This window comes from Loxodonta africana, chromosome 13 (genome assembly GCF_030014295.1).
Source record: "Loxodonta africana isolate mLoxAfr1 chromosome 13, mLoxAfr1.hap2, whole genome shotgun sequence".
NCBI lineage: Eukaryota > Metazoa > Chordata > Mammalia > Proboscidea > Elephantidae > Loxodonta > Loxodonta africana.
The window spans coordinates 30,735,630-30,754,390 of NC_087354.1; the positions used below are offsets into that span (position 1 = coordinate 30,735,630).

An 18,761-nucleotide genomic window follows, 5' to 3' on the forward strand; every position below is an offset into this window, starting at 1 on the left:
ACAGCCAGCCCTCCCTGCCCAGGGACAGGGCACACATTTGAGTTCCACACACTTTTATTAGAGGGTCAGGGCAGGCCTGCTAGCAGGCTCAGGGGATGCTCACAGCAGATGCGGCTCCTTGATGTACCTTTCCTGTTGCCCAGGAATCCACAGGCCGAGTTGGGATGCGCCTGCCCCATTCCCAGCCATCTACAGTAGTACAGGAAAGGGCTCTGCTGGGTGAGGCTGGAGGCAGTGCTGCAGAGCAGGACTGTGTGGCTGCATGTGGCTCCTAACGGCAACAGCTGAGACGCAGAGGCAAGAATGTCTGGCATCCCCGCTCTCACCAGCTAAAGCTACTTCTGTCTTCACTCTTGGTGCTGTGATAGGTGAGGTGTGCAGGTATGGTGTGCCTGAGCCTTGGACCCAGGGGCAGCCCTTCACTCTCCATCCTGGTTGGGTTTGATAAGCCCATATTCCACTGCTTTCTTCAGGCATGCTGCAGCCACCCTTGTGACAGGGCCCTCCTCGCCCTTAGCCAGCACTGACAGGATCTCCAGCACCTCACTCTCCATCAGGGTGCTGGCGGTCTCCTTTGAAGCCTCCACCATGTTCAGCACCACCACGACGCCCCGGTGCTGCAGCTCCAGGTTGGGGCTCAGAAGCAGGGCCTGCAGGATCTCCAGCCAGTGTGTGGTCTGTAAGACACAGGGCAGTGTGTGGCTACTGAGCAGCGCCACCATGCTGGGAGCTCCTGGCCCAGCCCTCGCCCACCATCAGAACAGGCACTGACCACTTGTGGGATGCGGCTGCAGACCGAGGGCTGCAGGGAAGTGAGCATGGCCAGGCCCCCAGCGGCCGCCCGCTGCAGCAGCTCATCATCCTCTCCGCAGTACAGCACCAGCAGCTTTAGCCGGTCATTGCCCTCGGCGACAAACAGGTCCTGCACCTGTGGCCAGATGAGGAGGGTTGGCTAAGTCAGGCAGAGGCACCTCTGCATCCGGCCCGCAGTGACCACCCTGGGACAGCCCTCACCTCCTTGCACATGGCCATGTTACACATGCACTCTGTGGCTGCCCTGCGGATCATCTCGTGTTCCTCAAACATGTAGCCCTCGATCATGGGCACGGCCTTCTCCTTCAGGATCTTCTGTCTGCAGGGCCAGGGCAAGGGGGAGGGAGAGGGCCAGCATCATCACAGCCTCTGCATCCACCACCACCCCACCCCACAGGTTATTGAGCCCTGGGCCAGGGATTTCCCTTGGCAATGTCCAAGGGGCCAGGGTCCTCCCACACCAGGTATGGACTGCAGTGGTTTCCAGCCTTCTAACCTGGCCTAGGAGACCACATGGAGCCACGGAAAATGCTCTCGACTAGGAGTTAGGAGACTTGGGTGGTGGTGATGGTGATGCTGACACTTAACACTTGAGCACTTACGCTGACCCACACACTTGCTTTACTTAATCCTCACCATGGCCCTACAGCGAAGATGCAGGTGTGATTATTACTACTATTTTGCGGAAGAGGAAAATAAGGCCGGGGAGTGTGTCCACGGTCACGATCAGGACTAATAGCTGATACGTACTGGCACATTGCTAGGTACTAGGCACCTAAGTGCAAAGTACTTTTCTATGTAACCTCTCACTGGGAAGTACTACAATCATCCCCATTTCACAGAAGTGAAAGCTGAGGCAAGGAGAAGTTAAGTATCTTGAGGTAACACAACTAGTGACCAGTGAAGTCAGGATGTGAACTAAGACTGTCTGACTCCAGAACCACACTTTGTCCCCCAGGGCTGTGCTGCCTCTCAGGGGTGCTGCACGAGGCAAGCTCTCTTAACCTGTCTCCTCATCTGTACGATGCAGGGGACGACTCACTGTGAGGCTCAAACGAGCCAATGGCTGAGGAGTGCTTTCCAAACTGTAAAGGGCTCTACTAGGGATAATACAAATGTCGACGTCCTGCCCAGGTCCCACATCCTGAGGGTCCTCACCGGAGCCTCTCGCTGATCCCCGCCAGGTTCGTTAGGGCCATGAGCGCCTCGAAGTTCTGCAGGCCTGAGCAGTTGAGGTGCAACAGGGAGACAAGGGGCCGCACCACCTCATAGATCTGTGACATGCACCTGCCCATCAGGGCTGCTCACCGCCAGCCCCACAGTCCCTGCAGGGAGGAGCCCACCCCAAGAGTGCTACCCTCCCCATCCTGGGGCTCAGCAAAGCTGCCACTTCCTGCCCAACCCAAGGAGGAGCTACAGCCCTGGCTGGAAGCATCAGGGCCCAAGGCGGGGTGAGGCGAGGCCAGGGCTGGGGCAGAACACACACACCCGCTCGCCAGGAAAGGTCATCTCTGGGTTGGAGGTGATGGTGAGCTTGGCGAGAGCCTGAGCTGCCTTTGTCTGCCCCACGTCAGTGCCTTCCAGGGCCAGAGGAAGCAAAGCCTGTAGGAGCAACTGGTCAGGGCCCAGGAGTGCAAGGCCAATCCCCTCAGGCCCTGAGGCCCTGACTGTGCCCTCTCCCTCCCCAGGCTTGACCATATTCCCTACTGAGACCCTTTTCACCTCCCTGAGCTCTCCTGGAGCATCCCAAATACTTCCTCAAACACCCAGCAAGGGCTGGACTTGGATGGTGCTGGGTGCCGGGCCATGGGGGAAATGTGACAAAGGAAAAGGAGGAGAGCTAGGGCCTTTAGAGGCACAAAGTACGGAGCCAGCCCAATTCAGCATCCCTCACTCAGCAGCAAGACGCTCTTGCTGGTAGTTAATAATGTATTTCAGTCCTATAGCCAATGCCAGTGGCTGGCGTAGTAGCCCCGGAGTCATGTTTTATAGGCTAATGGCTCCGCCTTCAGGAAAGGGTCCGCAACCAGCTTACCTTGCCTCCTCCCTGAGCAACCACAGTGCCCCGGTCTGCCACCTCTTCCACCAAAGCCAGAAAGACCCTGTGAGGAGACGGCGGTGGTGGGTGGACAGGGCCCAGGCTTCTGCTCAGTGGGGGTGGCCATGCAGGTGGCCCTCCTTCCTTCAAGAGGCCCCCGGCACCAGGACTTGCAGTCACATTGGCAGCCCAAGGCCTAGGAGCTGGGAAGGGCCTGCCCTGCCCCAGGAGGCTCACCTGGAGAGCAGTTCCCTGCAGGAATTCGTCAGCACTGGACTCTCAGTCTTCACCATACATGTCATGGCCGACACCACCCCTGCTGCCAGGAGCTTCTTCACCCGAGCTCGCACAAAGCTCGGTTTATCCTGGGAAAGGAGACAGCTTAGCAGAGGGACCTCAGCTGACTAGACAGGGAAAGAGGGACCCTCCTCATAGCACAAATTGATGACTGTGGCAACAACCAAAGCGAAGGGAAAGAAACCCACTTAAACAGGAGGCTCTTTTGCTGTGAATGCCCTGGGTCAACTGGTCCCAATGTCAGGGAGACCTCTAGCCCCTCTAGCGGCCCCTTACCTTAGGGTGCTGCTCAGGCACGTGCTGCTTAGCATACTTGGCCAGCTCCACCATCTTGGGGTCAGGCTCCTCATAGTCATAGCTGTTGGTACAGTTCACTAGTGCTGAGGCCACTGCAAACAGCACAGACCTCTCCTCGGACTGCCAGTAGCAGAAAGGCATTCAGTTGGTCATCCCAGAGGTCAAGGCCCAGGCACCCAATTCTATCCCTGGCTGGACCAGTCGGGCAGCAGGCTGAATCTGAGTACCTCCCGAGGCCCCAGCCTGGCTCTGGACATTGGGAGCTCACAAACTTGACCTTCCCAACTCCTCCCAAGAGATGGTGGTTTCTGACACTGTTGGTCCCATGCCACACCAAGTGGCCACCAGAGCTACCCACCCACCTACCCTCCCTGGGATCTCTCAGAAAAAGTCACAAGAGCCATTGGTTAAGACCCACCAAAAAAACCTTCTCCTACTGCTGTGGAGTCGATTCCGACTCAGAGTTACCCAAAAGGACAGAGTATAGCTGCCCCCTAGGGTCTCCAAGGCTGTAAATCTTTACAGAAGCAGACTCCCACATCTTTTCCCACAGAAAGGCTGGTGGTTTTGAACCACTGACCTTTTGGTTAGCAGTCAAGCACTTTAATCACTGTGCTACCAGGGCTACTCCCCCTCCACTGGGATTAGTAAACTCTAATCCCAGACAGTGCCCCAGGATGACTGACTGCAGGAGCTCGGGAGCTACCCTGCTGAGCTGGAACAGGGCCTTCAGAGCAGCCTCATCCTCCACAAACTCCTCCTTCACGTCAGCGTCGAAGGTGAGGTAAGCCAGGCCCTCCACTGCCCAGCGCCTAGTGCTTGCGTCGATCTGGTCATTGCATAGCCACCTGGGGGCGTGGGGGGTAGGGGACGACTGTCAGAGCTGGGGGCAAGAAGAGGCACACGAGGATCAAGAGGGCAAAGCCAGGGGTTTGGCCATCCCAACATACAGAAGCAGTTCACATGTTAGGATCCAGGAGGGTCTGCCTGGGGGAGAGCGGCCCCTGCCTGAGCCAGAGAAGAGTCACAGGAACTGCCCTCCACCCAGGGCCCCTTTCTTGGGATCTACTGGACAGGTGGGAAGCCACAGCAGTGCCACACAACTCACTTCCGACACTGCTTGGCCAGTTTGAGAGTGGAGCCTTCAGCAAACTGCTTCATGCTAAAGTCTGTCCCACCGGCGGAGCCGAGCTTACAGAGGCCCTGGAGGAAGAGGGCAAGAACTAGCTGCCTGGCCCAGGGACAAAGGCAGGGCTTCTCCGCACCTGGCATGGCTTCCCTCCCTGGCACTCTGCCCCCTGCTCCACCAGGCTACCATACAGAGCATTTGGCAGGAAAATCAGCTGTTGGGTAGCTATGTGACATAACACTGATACAGACCGAAACATTGACCACTGGACTGTCCTGGGCCCCAGCTCTGCCCAACTTGCACTGGTCTTGACCTGGGATTTGCTCCATTCCTTTCTGTGTCAGTACAAAAGAGCTCTTTGCAAGTGGAGCTAAGGCTTGTGCGGGAAGAAGACAGGTGCTTCAGCCAAGGCCAGAATTCTTACGGGATGGATTTCTCTAGGACTGAATGCCCCCAGCAGGAGAACCAGCTTCCTCAAGGTGCATGGGTGCAGTGCACTCATGGAGAGCCACCCAGGCAGTCCCCGAACACCAGCTCCTGGAGATGCCTGCATCCCCCTCAGGCCCTGCCTTTTGTACACAGCCCAGCTGCATCCTCCAAACTCCACCATCATCTCCCATAGGAGCTCCTCCCAATACCTCCAAGTGGCCCCTCAACGTGGCTCATCCCGAGTTGACCGTAAGCCCTGTGGTAGACAGAACCAGGCCCCAGGCCTCCGGCCCCAACAAGGCCCTGAGTATCCTGAATATTCCTCTAGTGTCTGCTGGTGCCAAACCCTGAGACACCAGTAAGGCTGGCACCTGACATGGCTGCCTGGTTGCCCGCCCCAGCCCAGGCCCTGTCCTACCACCAGCGCCCGGATGCGGATGCTGTCCTTCTCGCTGCGCTTGTATAGGTCCTTGAGCAGCGAGACGCCATTGGCAGTGATGAACGAGGCCCGCTTGGCCTTCCCGGCCGCGTGGATCAGGGCCTCCACAGCCACCAGCTGCTCTTCCTCCTGCTCAGAGGCACACAGGGTGATCACGCTCTCCATGACGCCACTCAGCTCCAGGGCCCGGTTGCCAGCCTCACTTGGGCCCTGCAGGAGGCAGGACACCGTCTGGATGGCCCGCAGCTTCCCGGCCAGCCCTTGGCCCTCAAACCAGCTCCTGAGGGGCACAGGGTGACAGCTGTCATGCCTAGACCAGCTTAAAAGGACAACCCTTCTCCTCCCCACTCCACTACACTACTTTAGCAGAAATGTTAAGAAAAGCTGCAACAGGAAAGGACTAGGACATTTCTACCCAGGCAGCAGTTGCTGATTTTCTTTATCTGGGCTTTCATTTGCACCATCCCTGATAACACACCATCTAACAGGGTGTCACACTTACTCTCACTCATGCGACCCTGCTCATTTCCTTTCCTGAACTTATCATGCTCTGAAACCATTCTGTTTCTTTCATAATGTGTTTATCATCGGTCCTCCCCCAAACTGTAAGCTCCTTGAAGGTAAGGACCATCGCGGTTCACCGGTGTGTCGGCACAGATACATTGTAAGCGCTCAACATACATGGTATGTGCTTGAGAACATTTGTTATCAGAAAATTGATTTGAGAAAAAACTTCCCTGGCTGAAGTCACTTGGAATAAGAAGGGGCTCAGGACCACTTTATCTATCCCCTGCCTGTCCTCCCCAAGGTTACTTTCCCTGTTGTCCCTCCTCAAAGAATCAGAACTTTTTGTTGGCTTGTCCAAGGTAAGGTCATGGAAGCTCCATAGACACACCCAAACTCCCAGAAGGACCAAATTGCTGGGCTGAGGGCTGTGGGGACCATGGTCTCGGTGAACATCTAGCTCAACTGGCGTAACGTAGTTTATAAAGAAAATGTTTATATTCTACTTTGGTGAGCAGCATCTGGGGTCTTAAAAGTCTGCGAGTGGCAATCTAAGATACTCCACTGGTCTCACCCCTTCAGGGGCAAGGAAGAATGAAGAAAACTAAAGATACAAGGGAAAAATTAGTCCAAAAGACTAATGGACCACATCTACCACAGCCTCCACCAGACTGAGTCCAGTACAACTAGATGGTACTCGGCTACCACCACTGACTGCTTTGACAAGGATCACAACAGAGGGTCCTGGAGAGAGCTGGAGAAAAATGTAGAATAAAATTCTAACTCACAAAAAAAAGACTTACAGGCCTGACAGAGACTGGAGAAACCCTGAGAGTGTGGACCCGGACACTCTTTTAGCTCAGTAATGAAGTCACTCCTGAGGTTTACCCTTCAGCCAAAGATTAGACAGGCCCATAAAACAAAATGAGACTAAAGGGGCACACCAGCCCAGGGGCCCAGACTAGAAGGCAGGAGGGGACAGGAAAGCTGGTAATAGGAAACCCAAGGTCGAGATAGGAGAGCGTTGACATGTTGTGGGGTTGTTAACCAGGTCATAAAACAATATGTGTACTAACTGTTTAATGAGAAGCTAGTCTCTTCTGTAAACCTTCATCTAAAGCACAATTTAAAAAATGAACTTTCTGTTGGGCCCCCTGGCAATGCAAGATGGGGAGACTCCCTTACTTGATGTAGTTTTCACAGAGCCGGTAGAAATTCTCCCTCTCGGCATCGCACTTGAGGTCATCATAGAGCTTGCTGAGGAGGATGGAGGCACTCATGCGGCTGTTCGCGGTCACCGTGAGCTCCCCAGGAGGGTCTGGCACAGAGCCCCCCACCTCCAGAATCTTTTTCAGACCTGAAAAGACACCTATTTATCCTAGAGAGCAGTAGTTCCAGTCCCTACAGATAAAGGGAAAAGGTTTCCCAGGAGAGGCACAGAAGGATAGGAGCACCTCCCTCTGAGATGAGAAGGTACAGAGGCCAGACAACCACATGAGAGCGGGTGCAGAGTCTGGTGGTGACTTGCTACCTACGGGGGGCAGTTGTGGTATCAGGCAAGGACCTCAAAGTGAGGGCTACATCTGGGTCCTACACGTGGGGCCCAATGCTCTGGGGTTTGAAGTTCCCCATCTGTAAAACTGAAGAGGAAAATCACGCCCACACCACATGGAATTATGGGTAAAAAAAAAAAAGATGAGGTGTGGGAAAGCACCCAGCAGATGTGCTCATGCAGGGCCTTAAGCAAAGGTTTTTTCTTTATCTTTTAGGGGACAAGGGAAATTTGGATTTTTATGTTAGATTTTTTTTTTTTTTTTTTCCCTGAGCATAGAAATAACACATGTTCATGGAAAGAAACTTCAGACACAGAAAGCTAGCCTAGCCTCTCCCACTCAGGGGTGAGCTCTGTTAGCCTGCCTGCAGGTCTGATGTGTACGCGGACGTGCACGTAGAGGGTTAAAGGGTCTAACCTTGAGTTCCCACAGAGACAACACAGGCCACACAGCGCACTTCAACGCGGACACGTCTGGGCACAATCGCAACTTTTCTTAACTCCTGGGGATACACTGGCCTGGGCCACCCGAGCAACATATGTTCAGTCTCTCTCTCTTTTTTAAACTGTGTCACATACCTTGGTCAATAACCCAGAGGGCGAGACTGTTGTCGGGGTCCTTAGGAGACTTCCGGGGTACCACTTTAATCAGGAGGGTCAACGCGTTATCTCGGCCTTGGCCTGAGACCCCCACCTCAGTCAGTAGCTCCAGGAGGTTACTGATGAGGACCTTCAGCTCCCGGGCAGGATCTGCCAACAGAAAGACATGGTGGCCCAGCGCGGGTCTGACCCTTGAACTTCCCCAACAGGCCAGGAAGGCACAGGGAGGGGACATCGGCATCCTGGGTGCTGGGCCGGGCTCCAGAGCCCTGCTGCTTAGAATCTAGAGTAAAATACTGTCACCAAGACACATTCCTGAACAATTTACAGCTGCCAAGTCTGGTCTCAAAAGAGCTGGCCTGGCTGGTCAGCCCCACCCCTCCACAATGGCAATGTCCCAGGGACCACAGACCTGCTTCCACTCACCCACAATGATGGCACCTTCTTTCCCTCGGAAGCCTTTCTTAACGCCTTCCTTGAGGGCATCAAACATAACCTGCAGCAGGTGGCAGGCTGCCAGAGACACAGCCTGGTTTTCCACACCAAGGATGGAGACCATGCGCCGAGTTCCCAGCACGCTCAGGGTGGCCACTGTCTGGGGTGGGAGAGTGGACAGAAGCCACCTGTTAGCAAGGGCAGCCATAAAGATTCCTAACTAGGAGTCCGAGAGTGTGGCCTGCGGATTGAGAACACATCTGGGTGGAAGGACTAGCTCCAGGTGAAAACAAAGTGGGCCCGTCTCAAGTGTGCCTCCAGATCTCATTGGAAAGGCTTCCTAGAGAGAACATTCCAGAGGAGCTCGCCACTACCTCTGATCAACTTGGCTCCAATCAGAGAAGACAAGGATAACTGTAGCTCTGAGGGCAGCTGCTTCGGCTCCCCAGGAAGGAGACACAAAAACCTGGACAAAGCTACCTACCGGGCCCAAGGACACCTGGTTCCACCCCAGTCCCAACCCTGAAGTCCTGTCCACACCTTGTGGATATGGACATGCATTGGATGGGCCTGCAAGGCTTCTTCACCCCATTTCTAAGCTAGGTCTATTCTAGTTCACACTGGATGAATAAGAAGGCTGCAAGAGGTAGATGGATTCATGTGAGTTTTGCCATTCTTAGCCCAGGGAGACCTAGAAATGGAGCCTGAGCTTAGTCTAAAGAGCTTTTGTGGACTATTTCACAGATTCACCCTGATCTAGGCACTGTGAGCTCCTTTAGGAGTGACCAAGAGATCAGTCCCTGTCCCCAGGGTCAAGCCAGCTCAGGCCAGGGCTGGGGATCTGCAGCTCACCATACTGGCCCCAGGGGCAGGGCTGTTCTTACTGAACTGTCCCATGCTGAGAAATCCTCACTCCGTGCTGGGAATCAGTTCAAGGTCAAGCCCTATGTATCTGGTCACTGTCTCAAAGGCAAAGATGCTATGGGTGACACTGCTGACCACACTGCTTGCTGGGAGGACAGTCTCCAGGGGAATAGCCAGTCTGATCGTCAGAGAAAAAACAGGTGCCTGCTTTTACTGTATGGACACGATGAGTCAATGACAGGTGTCCCTTTGGGATTAGCTGCAGACAGCCCACTGGGAGCACGTGCTCAGGTGTTAGAGGGCGGTGTCTCCTCTTTCCTGGCCCATTTATCCCCAACTATTTTGGTCTTTTTTGTGCTATTTTTCTTTTTCCTCTCTTGTTAAACATCTCCTTGTACTCTGTTGTTATGGGTTGAACTGCATCCCCCACAAAGATATGTCAAAGGTCTAACCCCTGGTACCTGTGAGTGTGGCCATGTTTGGAGGTTCTGTCTTCAAAAATGTTATTAGTTAACATGAAGTCACACAGGAGTAGACTGGGCCCTAACCCAATGTGACTGGTGTCCTTACAAGAGAAGAGACACGGAGGGAGACACAGAGAGAAGACAGCCATGTGAAGACGGAGGCAGAGATGGGTGTGATGCTGCCACAAGCAAGGAACACCTCTGGCTACCAGAGCTGGGGGAGACAAGAAAGGACCTTCCCTAGAGCCTTCAGAGACAGCATGGCCCTGCCGACAGCATGAATTTGACTTCTGGCCTCCAGAACTATGAATAATAAATTCCTGTTTGAAACCACCCAGTTAGTGGTATTTGCCATGGCAGCCCTATGAAATGAAAACACTGCTTTAAGTTCTTTCGTAAGCAGATGAAGGCTGAGTGAACGGATGGACAGAGTGACCGAAGCAGTAACCTCTCCCCCACCTACCCGGGATTGGTGCTCAGAGCAGATGCCAACCAGGGTGCGCAGAGCCGCCAGCATCAGGTCGGTCTCGCCTGTGTCCAGCAGCCGTTGCAAGAGCTGCACTCCATTGCTCCGGAAAATCTTCTCAGCTCCAGCATCCTCCCGGGCCAGCACCACCAGGTTCTGAGAAGCCTGTGTTGAGGGAAGCACATTATAACATAAGCACTGCACAAAGCAGGGATAGGGCAAGCAGAGGTCCTGACCTCTGGACCTCACCACCTCCACTCAGCAGCTGAGTGACTGTGGCCATAAACTGAACCTCTCTGAACTTCAGTTTCCTCATGTATAAGTGGAAGGACAAGCATCCTCTCAGGATTGACTATTACAGTAAATGGGGTTCTGAGTCTCCACTAGAACCTGAAGGGCAGGTATGGTACCTCAGTCACCTCTGTACCCCTAGCTCCTGGCCTGACCAACAAGGTGCTCCATCAATATTAACTCCCTCTCCTTGGTTCACGCTAAGGCCCCAGGCCCTCAGAACTCCCAACCAGGCCAGCAGGGGCATCTGGGCCAACATCAGCAAACGGGGAGGGTGTGCTGGACAGGCAGCTATAGTGGGAGTTTGGCCCCCTCTGGCTCAGTCCCGGGCTCATACCTTTTGTTTTTTCTCAGTGCCTTTCTCTTCTGGGTCCAATAGTATCTGAAACATCTGTTCCACTTTAGCATCCGTCGAGGACATGTATCGTACCTATGGCAAACCAACAAGGCATGGCAGAAATCACCCTTCTCCAAAAGACAACCTGTTGGTTCTCGCTGGCTCCTCCCAGGGCCTGGCTCCTGTCTTTGAGGCACAGTGAGGATGCCTGGGCTCAGGGATTGCACCAAGCTGCCTTGGGCAGGAAGAGACTCGCCTTACAGCTCCTCCCAAACTTCCCATGGGCTGTTTTCCTCTCTGAGCTACCTCCCATATGGGCAGAAGAGGCAGGGCTGATGCTGAAGTCAGTGCCATTCAGAAGGCGAGGCATCCAGTTAGCTGAGGCAACCCGCTTTCCGTGGTGCCATTTGTGTTGTGGCAGCATGAGCACGCAGCGTGTGGCACTAAACTCCCTTTAGCTTCAGAATTGCCCTTTGACAGTTTTTCAAATAATCTAGATAGGCAAGATCACCAGGTCCTGGGCACGGATAGCATAGGCCTAGCACGTGTGTCACATGCTCCCATCTTGCATCCATGGCAGACGTAACTAAATCAGTCATGGGATGTCTCCTACTAAGCCCAGAAGACCTGCTCAAGTCTTCTTTCCTAATCCTTCTCAAGACAAGGCTTTAGGCAGCCACTGCCAATCAAACAGAGCTGGCGCTGAGAGGAAAATTATTGGCTTTCCTAGGTCTCGACCTTTCAATGTCTGCCATCATATCACTTGCCTCCACTATGTTAGCATTTTAACACTAAATTATCTGGTTAATTCAAACTTGCCTACAGCTCACAATGGTCTTTAGATTCCTTTCTTCTAAATACATTTTTAATTACATATACAAATCTATGTCTTCATAAAAAAAAAAAAAAAAAACCAGACAAGGCCAAGTTTCCTTTGAAAAGCCCACCACTCCTTTCCCCAAGGATCACACTGTTATCACTTTGAGGTGTATCTTTAGGATTTTTTTCTTTGTATTTAGATATCCAAGTATACCCATAGAAACAAACATAGCACCGTTTCAGGTGTGTATACGGGACAGCATTTTAACATAAACGGTATCATATTTCATGTTTCATTGTTATCATTTGCTCTTTTTGCTCAACAGGTGTCAGAGAGCTTTCCAACTCAATAAACGTGGATTCACCTACTCTTGCTAACACAGGAGTCTATAGTAAGGCCATTCCCCTATTGTTGGACATTTAGACAAGTCCCAATTTTTTGTTACTACAGACAAGGCTGGAATAAACAGGCACATGGTGGTATAGGGGTTAAGAGCTATGGCTGCTAACCAAAAAAGGTTTGAATCCACCAGGCACTCCTTGGAAACCCTATGAGGCAGTTCTACTCTGTCCTATAGGGCCGCTATGAGTTGGAATCTACTCGATGGCAACGGGTTTGGGTTTTTTGGTTTAAAGCACCCTCCAGAGGAGCTGGACCAATTCACACCTCCCCGGCAGTCATGAAAGAATCCACATCCCTATAACTTGCCAACAGTCTGCCTCCCTCCTTCTAGCCACATGTACAAACTTTTAAATGTTTGCCAAATGGACCACCAAGTAAGAGTACCTTGCTGTTATTTAAATTTGCTTTTTTCTAATCACCGACAAGTGTAACCATCTCTGTATATGCTTCTTTGTCATCAGTGTCTCCTCTCCCGTGAGCTGCGTGTTTATACCCTTGGCCCAGGTTCCTTTATCAATGTTCCTCTACCATCGATCAACACCTCCATCTCTCGGTCACTCACACACCTTCTCCTGAATCTGGCCCCCAATGTTCCGCAGGGCCTCCTGGAAAACTTTGTTCTTGGGCTCCAGGCTCACACATCTCTTCAGGTCAAGGACAGCCTGGTCGAGGCGGCCCAGCTTCTCTAGGGCTTGGCTCCGCCGGTAAAGTGCTTTGACATCCCCGCCGTCTTTTTCAATGGCTGAGCACAAACATGAGCTCTGTCAGCACCCGTGAGGCCACCGTCTCCAGGCAAGGGCAGAAGGGAAAGGTCTCGAGGGCCAGAGGAAGGAGGGGGGACGGATGCAGGGCTCAGTACTTCAGCCTCAGAAAAGGTGAGGGTAGCTGTAGAAAAGGAAATGCCCCAGGAAATGGGAAAGTAAGAAGGCAGGTGCATTTCAGGGGCCAAAGGAGGAAAAGAGTGTGAAGGTACAGTGGTTCCAGAGTCCTTGCCACCACAGAAGTCCCACGGGTCCACACGAGCCCACATTCCCCTACCTTTGGAGGCCTCGATTTCCGCTTGGCCATAATCTTCCTGTAGGAGAAAGAACAGAAGCCTGAGAAGCTGGTCATCTCCCTTTCTGGCACTATCAGGCACCAGAGGGATGCTTGGCGTCCAGGGTCACCTGATCCCCCACCACTCCGAGGCCCAAAAGACATGTGACAAGCGTGGGTGGCCTATAAGAAGGTGAATGCCCAGCCACGGCCCAAGCAGCAGACAAGATGAGCAAATCGGAAACCTCGCAGGCCAGGGGTATGTTAGCCCAGCTTCCTCACCAGCTTGAGGTGGCAGGCGGCCCGATTCCGGTGCAGAATGGCCTGGTCCTGGGGCGCCGCTTCCAGACTCAGGGCCTGAGTGTAGGCGGTCAGGGCACCCTCGTAGTCTCCGCGTTTGAACAGCTCGTTGCCCTCCTTCCGCAGCTGCTCCCCTGAGCTTGCCTGTGGAGAGAAAGGGGTGCAGACGTCGGGACTGGGCACAGGGCAGAGCCAGGCAGCTGGGGAGAGGAGGCTGAGGATTGGGTGATGATTGGGGGAGAAGGAGGCGGGCAATGGTCGGGGCAGATGCGAAGACGGATGGCGCCGGGGGATGAATACGCACCCCCGGGGCGGCGGCCTGGGGCTCAGGGGTCCCTGGACCACTCACAGTCATCGCGGAACAAACGTCCCGGAACGGCGCAGGCGCAGTCTCTGGGGCGGAGGGTGTGTCTAGGCTCTGGAATGTGTTGTTGCTGGCCCCGCCCCAGCCTTGCGTCAGCGGCAGCCGCAGGGCAGGGGCGGGGCTAAGGAGAGAGCGCGCCCAGAGGAAGGGGCGGGGCTGTCGCCCGGGTCAACAGGCGCAGAGCTGCTACGGGGGCTTCTAGTCTGTTCCTGCAGGGACCTGCAGGGGGCGCGCGGCGGAGGAGAAAGCGCGTGGTCCGCGGCGACCAGGGCTACGACCAAGGCAGAAGTGCACGAGGTCCACAGTCATCAGGACCAGGAGTAACAGGCTGTAGAGGCTCAGCGCTAGGAGCCGGCCTGTGCCCCTGTGGAAAAGGGGAGCGTATCAGGGGCCTGTAGACTTGATGCTCCAGACTGTAGGTTACAGACCCTATGAAAATTGGGACCCCCTTCCTGTATAAATGAAGACATGCATGCACACAAATATTCCCATACAAATTCAGGGGCTTACCGGTACCCTGAACACATCTACAGGTAGCTTCAGGATTTAAAACCCCTATCGAGGGGATGGAAAACCTGGCGGCATAGTGGCTAAGAGCTAGGACTGTTGACCAAAAGGTCACCAGCTGGAATCCACCAGGAGCTCCTTGGAAACTCTATGGGCAGTTCTACTCTGACCTGTAGGGTCACTATAAGTCGAATCTACTCGATGGCAACAGGTTTGCTGGTTGGTTGGTTATCGGGCGGATTAACCAGTAAGCAGGGTATGCACCGGCTTGCATAGAGCAAGGTACACACAAGTTTAATTGTATTTATTTGCTAAGCAGTAGTGAGCAATTTCATATGTGTTTCACCACATCTTGACGTGGTGGGGGACAGGTGAAATTGTGCACCACAGATTGGTGGGAAAACACAATTGGGCCCATGCTGTACCTTGCTTATATGGGTAATCCGGCCCTTCCTACTATAAAGTGTGTAATCCATGGGCTACAAGATCCTCTCAGGCTTAACCCTTCACCCAAAACACACCATGGCTTCCAGTTATCCACTTCACAGCCCCTGAACATTTTCTTCATATAATTTCTGTTTAATGTCCATTCCTCCACTAGTCTGTAAGCTACAGTCCTTCATCTGGAATTTAGGAACAGAACCCCAGATCCTGGAACACGCTGTTAGTGTCCCAGTGGCTCTTCGGCTGTTTCACCGCTGGAGCTCTCACCTGAGAATGGGAGGGGGCCGAAGGGTGGACACATTGACCTGGTACAGGGCCTCAAACTCAGCCTGGGTGCAGCAGGAGGCCCCTGCAGCCTGCAGATGGCAGCAGTAGGCTTCCTCTGGAGTATCAGAAAGCCGAGGACAGAAGAAACCCGTGTAGTGGCGGCCATCGGCGTCCCAGGTGGTCTGGCACAAGTGGGGGTGGTGGGCCAATGCTGAAATGAGGGGCGAAGGGGCTGGAGACAGGCAGGAGAGATCTGCCCACATCCCACCCCACCTGTTCCTGAGAATGAAAGGGATCAGCCAGTCCCAGAGGGGCAGGCTCCCTTCCTCACCTCCCTAACGGCTCCCCAGAGTAACCCATGCATCTGCTGAGAGTAGAGGACGTTTAGGGTGGGGTGGGGTGGGCGGTGAGGTGGAAAGTACTGTACCTGAGAGAGAGGTCGGCTGGGCAAGGGTCACCCAGCTGAAGAGCAGTGGTAGCCCCACAGACAGGCCTGTCAGCAGGGGGCCCAGCTTTCTCTGGAAGCCCATGTGAAGTCACTTCCACCTCAGCCCTGGTCCTAGAAACCTCAACATCTCTCTTTCTAAGTCATGACTGCAGACAGTAAGGAAATAAAAATTAAACCCGAGGTCCTGAGGCACCATTAACGCAAACCTGAAGCTTCTCTGTCACTGGCCTCAAAAGAGAGAAGAAAGGGACTGAGTTTCTATCCCTCTTTGGAAAATGTGGGGACTGTGGCTCCAAGCTGCTTACAGCTTTTTGAGCTGAAAGAGAAAAGGCTGAGAAGACTAGAGGACAGAATGAAGGACTAGAGAAAAGTTGAGCCATTAGTCTGAAGAACAGACATGGATTTACAGCTGTTTCTTTCCACTCACTTTCCAACTTAAAGGCTACTGTGGAAGTCCTGGGGATTCTGACCATTCCATTTCAAGCCCCAGAGACTGGCATTTGGAACTTCCCTTTCTAAACTCCACAACCAAGACTAAGTGAAATCCATGGATGAGTCCTTTTTGGTAACTTTTCCTCTGAGCCATCACCTGCCCCAGCTACGGCCAAAGCGCAAAAGCTACCTGTCTGGTTGTAGTACACTTAGCAGTTAGCCAATCCACCTCACAGGGAAGCTTGAAGCTTGTGTGTGTGTGTGGTGGTGGGGGGAGGGAGGAAAGGGTTCTCTAGGGCTCTCTTACCCTTCATACTGCATAGTTGCCATCCACTGATGCAGAGAATTTCTTCAGAAAGCCTGAGGCCACAGCCAGCAACTTTAAGTGTTGTTTCGATGTCTACCCCAGCCTGACAACACATGCTCCCAGAACAGCAGTGACAACACTCACCACCCCAGGGGCCCACAGCAGGTGCCTGGGGATTGAAATAGGCGTCCTATGGCACAAGAAAGCAATGTAAATTTCATTCTAGCAACTGAGAGCAAAGAAAACAGTTCCTGCAGAAATAGCACTGCTCACTGAGAGCCTAAATCTGAAGCAATTAGGCAGGGCTCCCAGTGTAGTTTCTAACTTCCCTAGGGTCTCATGGGCCCAAAGATGAGGTTCTGTGCCCATAGCAACCAGGCCCATGTCTTGTAGGGAGAACTATGATCAGCTGAATTGAGAATTTTCTGAGCACCGACAGGTTAAAGATTGTCTTTTCATGGGGGGAGAGGCCCCTCCTGGGAGAAGCTGTCTCTGACCCCAGGCTAGGTGAAATGCCCTTTCACTGGGGCACCAGAGGCCCCTGCAACTTCCTGCCCTAAACTCAGCTTCACTGTGTGTGTTACTGTCTGTGGGCAGACTGTGGACTCCCTGAGAGCCAGGCCATGTCTGTCTTGTACCCCCAGCACCCAGCAAAATGCACTGAATCAGGGCCTGCAATACAGAGGGCAGCTCCCCATACCAGTTGCTTATTGTGCCCTTGATGTTGTTGCCAGGTGCAAACCCCCAGGTTTTGCTCGGTGTGACTTGTTACAGCCAATAAACAAGAGGCCGAGGTGGGAGATCAGAAAGACGCCTTCATTTCATTGTACAAGGAAAGAAGCAATCCAGGCTGCTGCTTCCAAGACTGATCTTAGGCAGCTTAGGGGAGCTGGGCTTTTACAGAGAGCAGGCAAGGAAATGCAAATTCATTGTAATATTTGGGATTGACCTTCAGGTAGGCACTCAGAGTCTGGGGATGACTATGCATTTTCTTTAGACAAGGGTTCGATCTCCCAGGATGGAGGAAGAGGTTGGTTTTCTTTCCATTAGGAGGTTAAGTCTCCACCCAGAGGCCGGCTGAGGCCATCTGTGGTGGCCCATTCTGTGGTTATCTTGTGAAGGACAATTTTAGAAGAATGTGCAGCTTATTCTCCTCGGTGTAGGAGGGTAAGCCAGAGCAGGTGTCTCTCAGAAAGGTTGGGGTCTGAGGCTGCCTGCCTCAAAGTTATCCCTTGGGAAGGGCCTGGAGCAGGAAGCCCTCTAGGTCAGGCCCGGTTGCAGCTAGCTGGAGTAAGGGATTCCGCAGTCCCTCGGGCCTCCGCGGCACCAGGGGGCGCTGTGGACGCTCCTGCTGGGCTCACCTGCTGCCCCGGCCACAGCCACCCGCACGACCCGTTCGATGGACTCCGAAGTGGCACAGCTAATGGAGGCTGCCGACTTCGCGGCTCGCAAGCACCGACAGCAGCGGCGGAAGGACCCCGAAGAGACGCCCTACATCAATCACCCCATCGGTAGGCACGCAGGCTGGGGAGCAACCGCCTCGGCGCCTGGGGATCAGGGACAGGGAAGGGGACACGAGGACGTGCCCCTCATAGAGCACCTGCTCTGTACCGAACTTGGTGTCAGGCACTGTTCGTGCGATATGGCGTTTAAGCTTCACACCAATCCAATGCGGCAGGCGTGATTCTTCCCTTTTTCATTTGTCACCCACCTAGTAAGGAGCCGCACCTGGTTGATTGCAAAACCCGCAACACGCCTCCTTGCGGCTGCCTCCGATCTGACTTCTTGCTTTTCCCCGTCAGGTGTGGCTCGGATCCTGACCCATGAGGCGGGAATCACTGATATTGTGGTGTTACAGGTAACTCCCCCTACTCTGCTAGGAGACTGGGTTGGGGTTCAGGGGCCCCATTCAGCTCTGGGCGCCCCTTGGCTGGTGTCACAGGATTGAGTGGGAGCCCTGCCTTCAGGCAGCCCTGCTCCATGACACGGTGGAGGACACAGACACTACCCTGGATGAAGTGGAGCTGCACTTTGGGGCACAAGTGCGGCGCCTGGTGGAGGAGGTGACAGATGACAAGACTCTGCCCAAGCTGGAGAGAAAGCGGCTGCAGGTGGAGCAGGCTCCCCACAGCAGCCCCGGGGCTAAACTGGTGAAGCTGGCAGACAAGCTGTACAATCTGAGGGACCTGAATCGCTGCACCCCAAAGGGTATGGTCCCTCACCTGCTGTCAGGGAAAGGGGAGGGATGACCACCTTCTGGACGCACAGCCTGGTCAGATCCCCTCCAAAAAGCCTGGATTTAACTTGTTAATCCCCCGAAGTAATCCTATAGACCATTCTTTGATCTTTTTTCATAAGGTTATAAATACAATAGGTGGGCCGAAGGAAAGTTTTCAGAATAAATTATCCCACCAGGAACTCACGGCCCTGCATCAAGCCCTCAAGAAAGTGCGCAAAAGCCATGGTTATGTCTTTGACAT

General features: G+C 53.7%; 2 protein-coding genes across 3 annotated transcripts in view; one reads left to right on the forward strand and one right to left on the reverse strand.

Annotated features, from left to right (window-relative positions):
• Positions 1 to 36: 36 nt before the first annotated feature.
• UNC45A (unc-45 myosin chaperone A) lies at positions 37 to 13,986 on the reverse strand. 2 transcript variants are annotated; one of them, XM_010593815.3, is made up of 20 exons: positions 13,862 to 13,986; positions 13,495 to 13,656; positions 13,216 to 13,252; positions 12,744 to 12,919; positions 10,956 to 11,048; positions 10,325 to 10,492; positions 8,525 to 8,693; positions 8,078 to 8,248; positions 7,132 to 7,303; positions 5,422 to 5,722; positions 4,554 to 4,648; positions 4,152 to 4,293; positions 3,425 to 3,565; positions 3,089 to 3,216; positions 2,849 to 2,915; positions 2,302 to 2,415; positions 1,972 to 2,087; positions 1,015 to 1,132; positions 773 to 928; positions 37 to 677 (listed from the first exon to the last, which is right to left on the reverse strand). In XM_010593815.3, the coding sequence occupies exons 1-20, from the start codon at positions 13,865 to 13,867 to the stop codon at positions 420 to 422; spliced, it is 2,790 nt and encodes a 929-aa protein (XP_010592117.1). In that variant the 5' UTR covers positions 13,868 to 13,986; the 3' UTR covers positions 37 to 419. The 2 variants fall into 2 exon arrangements, with proteins under 2 accessions (XP_010592117.1, XP_003413931.1); XM_003413883.4 differs by having other exon boundaries at positions 13,817 to 13,945.
• The window catches only part of HDDC3 (HD domain containing 3), a 10,097-nt gene continuing 5,249 nt past the window's right edge, over positions 13,914 to 18,761 (forward strand). Inside the window, exons 1-3 of the mRNA XM_003413882.4 lie at positions 13,914 to 17,792; positions 18,084 to 18,139; positions 18,249 to 18,489. Coding sequence (XP_003413930.1) covers positions 17,681 to 17,792; positions 18,084 to 18,139; positions 18,249 to 18,489 — 409 coding nt within the window. The 5' untranslated portion in view covers positions 13,914 to 17,680. The remainder of the gene's footprint in view (positions 17,793 to 18,083; positions 18,140 to 18,248; positions 18,490 to 18,761) is intronic.

Excerpts from the sequence above, each read along its gene's own strand:
- UNC45A (XM_003413883.4), bottom strand. The coding sequence starts at position 13,867 with ATGACTGTGAGTGGTCCAGGGACCCCTGAGCCCCAGGCCGCCGCCCCG. Across the intron at positions 11,049-12,743 it reads GGGGCCAGATTCAGGAGAAG|GTACGATACATGTCCTCGAC; the intron begins GTGTGTGAGTGA and ends GGTTTGCCATAG. Across the intron at positions 2,916-3,088 it reads TGCAGGGAACTGCTCTCCAG|GGTCTTTCTGGCTTTGGTGG; the intron begins GTGAGCCTCCTG and ends GTCTCCTCACAG.